The sequence below is a fragment of the Gavialis gangeticus genome, unplaced genomic scaffold (genome assembly GCF_001723915.1).
Source record: "Gavialis gangeticus isolate Ggan-Ray unplaced genomic scaffold, GavGan_comp1, whole genome shotgun sequence".
NCBI classification, from domain to species: Eukaryota; Metazoa; Chordata; order Crocodylia; family Gavialidae; genus Gavialis; species Gavialis gangeticus.
The window spans coordinates 19,059,819-19,064,452 of record NW_017729033.1 but is presented as its reverse complement, the minus strand read 5'-3'; the positions used below and the strand labels follow the sequence as shown (position 1 = coordinate 19,064,452).

The following is a 4,634-nucleotide window of genomic DNA, read 5'->3' as shown; positions in this document are numbered from 1 at the left end:
ATGCAGAGCCCCAGCCCGCCTCTGCCCCGTGGGGGACACATGCCCCCCATAGCTCCCCCAGGGGCGTGTGCTGTTGCAGGGAGCTGTACTCCTCCCCTTGCACCTCTAGACGAGCCACACCGGCCCCAGGGCCCCATTCACCCCAGCCCCTGCTCCTGCCCCACACCCTCCCTCACTGCAGGGGCCTTGATCCCCCTGCCCCTTCCCTCTCCCCAGCCCCTTCCCCTCCACTTACCAGCTTGGAAAAACCCGAGGTCTGAGGGCTGGATCAGCAGATTGCAAGTCAGAGTTATTTTGACTTTGAAATCCCAAGTCTTGTGATGGTTTTGCAACAGTTGGCATTACCGCATATCACATAAAATATATATAGGAGTGAGCAGCATGAAAGAGTGAGGAGATCAGAGAGGCCATCCACCCACACTGGAAGCAGTCTAGATCCTAGGACCATGCAGAGAGGTCATAAAGCTGCTGTGCCCATACAGACAAGGGGACCCCGAGTGACAAAGAGCTAGTGTTAATTTGGCCTGTTCCTGGTCTTCTGCTTTACTAGTATGTAATAAAGGAGAGCAAGCAGAGCATTTGCGCTCCAGCAGTTATCAAACATCCCCCAGGAGGAGCCGTGACCAATCCAACCACTACTCTAACCTTCACTAGAGGCTTAATGGGCATCTCACACAACCTAGGATTGGGCAGGGAGAAGGTAACTTAGAGCTACATGTGGACAATCCTTATTCAAACTGCAACCAGACCTGAGGATCAGGGCCAGAAGTTTCCTGCCGGGCCTGTGGGGAGCAGCAAGGGATATACCTCTGTGGATGATAAATGAGGTTTCATCAGCACAGGACTTCTTCCTGCGGCAGAAGGGGGTGGAGGAGGGCCTGGCTCTGAGGCAGCCTTTAAAAGAATTCAGATTTGGAATGGTTTATATGGATTTTTTTTATGAAGATCTGGTCTAATCACTTTAACCTCTGAGCACAAAACATCGGAGCAGAGCCTGGCTGTCTCCACCTTCCATCAGCTAAACATCTCACTAGCCTGGCATGGCAACTTGCCTTATTCAGTTATGGCACAGCTTCTGCTAAGTGCCCTGTGACGGCTCAGCCTGATAAGGAGCTGCAGCAGCTGAAGTTACTGCCCCTGAAATATTCACAAAACTCAGAACTTGGTGGAGAAAAAAATGGAAATCAGAGATGCACATCCCAGACACACCAAGAATGGTACCCGCTGACCCATAAATAACGTGCTACAAACCTTGATAACTTAATTTAATGTGCACATAGTCCTCTGCAAATGTGCAGCACTATGCATGTCCTGCAAGGGCTAAGCACTGACTAGTCATTGCAAATTAGTGCTGCAGTCTGCTTCATAGATCAGCCAAATGGGCATCCTGATCCTCTTTCCACCCAAAGCTACAGGGCAGAGCCATTCTCTAGCACTCAAGGAAGGGTGGCCAGTGAGTTCGCTAGTCCAAGAAAGTACAGTCTGTCAGCTAAGAGAGCTGCCTTCTTTGAATGCTGCAATACATGCTGGCTGGTGGTCCTGTGCTTAGCAATAGTACAATGCTCTCTACCACGTACTGCCCAGGCCTTCTTCACTGGCAGGATCAGCCCTTGACCTTGGTTCCACCAACTGCAGGGAGGAATGCAGATGCATTTCTGCACTACCCGTGTTGGACTGGGTAAGGCGGCCTTCCACTTCCCTTTTACCAGAAGTTAAACTAGCCTGCGTCCTACAGTTAGGAACACAGGGTGAAAAGGGGCCTCCTGGGCCACTGAGCCTAGTCTCCTCAGTATCAGCCATCATTCACCCAAGGAACCCCCAAAACTGACAGGTCACGTTCTTTGCTCCCCCACCATCAGACCCTCTCAGTGGTGGGGCTCATTTCTCTCTGGCTCTATTCAGCATCTGTGTATAGTCACTAGGTGAAAAGATGCAACAGCATGAAGTGAAGTGCCATCAGTATCTTTCACCGGGTGTAACTATACCACATCTACCAAGGTGGTGCAGTACTTGTCGGAGAGATCAGCTTGTGCAGAAGGAATTGATGGTTGAAGCTCAACCCAAGCAAGATCCTGGTAATGCTGGGGGACAAAGAAATGGAAAGGGCTTTATGTATTTGCCATCAGTTCAGGTCCCCATGTGCCTAGATTCACTGTCGGGGTTCAGGTCTCACTGACGTATCACTAGCAAACACTGCCATTTACAGCTAGCTAAAATACTCAGTTCCATCTTGGGCTTGGCTCTACCTGCCTTTTTCATGTCACCTGCATCTAGACTGCAGTGATACTATCTACCTAGGCATAAACCCACCCACCCTAAAGAAACAGCAACTAGAACAGCAGGGCATCTTCTCAGAAATCTCATTTTTTACCACAAAAAGGTAGCTCTTTTGAGTGCAGGATACAAAGCTTTCTCCAGCATTAGGGCAAAGCTGTGGAACATATTTCCACAGGAGCAGAGAACCACTATGGCTAGGGACAGAAGTTACACATAAACTGGTTTAAGTGCTCAGAAACCAGTTTCAACCTGTAACAGAAGAGAAGTTCAGTGCACATAAACCATTTTCAAAATGGCCAAAATGTGTTTAAGATAAGCCGGGTTGAATGTCATATTAGACTTAACTGATTTAGGTCAAGCCGGTTTAAGGAACTTCTGTCCTAGACCCCTTCCTGGTTTAAGTTAACTCACAGTCCCCCAGCATCCCAGAAAGATTTTCAGCCCTGGGCTGAGCTGTGCCGTCTGCTCCAGCCAGCATGGTTGTCGCACCCCTCTGCTCCCCAGCTGGCGTCCTATCACTGCCACGACTGGCTGAGAATGGGTGGGGGTGGGAAACCCTGCTCAGGACTGCAGCCCCTGCCAGGTTTTTTCCCACTGGGGTGTAGGGGGACATGGCCAGCCCCCGGGCCAGCCCCCTGAGGCAAAGTGGTGGGGGAGAGAGGAAGGATTAATCCCCCCCTCCAAAAGTGAACGTTCATTCACGTGCTTCTCCATTCAATCTACACAGTTTAGACTAACCTGCAAAGACTGAATCAATTCAGGGTCAGGTTTTTTGAAAGTCTGTACTTAGCCTACAAACTTCATCACCTTTCACACCGAACCCAAAGTGCGCTCCTTCACCTACCTCTGAACACACAGCACCACGAGCATATCATTTGTTTTAAAGACTACCCTCATTCAATACACCTGCTTTCCCCACAAGCCCAAAACAGCATTTATCACTGCACCGCTAATAAAAAAGTGAGACTAGAACAAGACAGAGGAAACTCAGTCATCTTTGAGTCCTGTTTAGGTAAGAAGGGCTTGTGTGAAAACTAGCCATGATAGTCCAGCAGAATAAAATGCAGGGGTCAGATCAAATCGTGAATTAAACTTTCAGGTGGGAGCAGACGAAAACAAAATGGAAAAGCTGTCTTATACTTAAGTCATCCATCCTTTACTGAACTTATATTTCCACGGCACTAGATCCCAATCACCAAAACACTTCACCGCACTAACCAGTCAAGCCTCACAGCATCCCTGTAGCATTGTTCCCTCCTTAGGGCCGGATGCACTTAACAAGACACTTGCTCGGTCACATGGGAAGTCGATCAGAGGGCTGGGATGAGAATTCGGGAGTATCTGGTTCTCAGCCCCATGCAGCATCTGATCTACAGCTCACAAAACTCATGCTAAATATACATAATCTACTTCAGTTAGTTAATAAAGAGCAAATCTCCCTTGCCTTCTCCCAGTCCTGTGCGCAGAGCCCCCACACTACATTTCATGATTTCACTTGGACATACAGCACCACAAGTCTGGACTTCCAGTGCAAGAATAAACCATTTCAAAATTTTACCAGAGTTCAAACTGTCGCAATATCCCTTGTTCCAGCCAACAAGGGGGGAAATAAGAGACATATTTGCAATGCAACAGCAATACCAAGCAATAGTTTGCCTGTAACAACAACAAGGATTTTAGATGTCGTTCCAAACCTAGAGCATTTGCAAGCGGACGTATGGCTCAAAGCAAAAATGACTTGAGACTATGTAATTTTAAGAGAACATGATTTTAAGATTAGCACTTTTTTTTTCCTCCCAAAATACTATTAGGAGTAACCTTCTAAAGCCCCAAAGTCATTGAGTGTTTTACAAACCAGTCAGCCTTTGCTGGGCAATTTCAGAAGTGCAGCTAACCCGTGGAGTACAAGAGATTGGCGTGAAAACACTGCCAGGAAGCCCGGGCAAGGGAGTGGGTGTAGCATGGCGGGTACCTACTTTCCGCTGGAATGACACTCCCCGATTCTTGATTGGCCCCGGCAAGCTTCACGCTCAGCAGGCCGAGCACCGAAATGAGCGGGATCACCACCTTCATCACTCTCCCGACAGAAAGAGACGGCATGATTAGCATCAATAATTAGAGCTTCCTTCCCAGCCTGAAATAAAAGGAAAGAGTGAAGATCAGTTGTTTGCTCCCAGGACGTTCGCTCCAGGGACCCAGAGGGGACATGATGCCCACGGACCCCCACACACAGGGAGACCAGAGCAGCCACATGCCGAGCACATGGAAATGTAACTCACCCACACTCTACTTTGCCAAGTGCCTGATCCTGCCTGCACCTTTTGTGACAGACACTGGGAAATGGCAGTAGCAAGGAG

The 4,634-nt window shown here is 48.7% G+C and overlaps 1 protein-coding gene across 1 annotated transcript in view; it reads right to left on the bottom strand.

Annotated features, from left to right (window-relative positions):
- CUNH4orf48 (chromosome unknown C4orf48 homolog) overlaps nucleotides 1-4,411 on the bottom strand; it is a 27,689-nt gene extending 23,278 nt beyond the window's left edge. The window contains exon 1 of the mRNA XM_019526450.1: nucleotides 4,254-4,411. Coding sequence (XP_019381995.1) covers nucleotides 4,254-4,386 — 133 coding nt within the window. The 5' untranslated portion in view covers nucleotides 4,387-4,411. The remainder of the gene's footprint in view (nucleotides 1-4,253) is intronic.
- Between the last annotated feature and the right edge of the window lie 223 nt (nucleotides 4,412-4,634).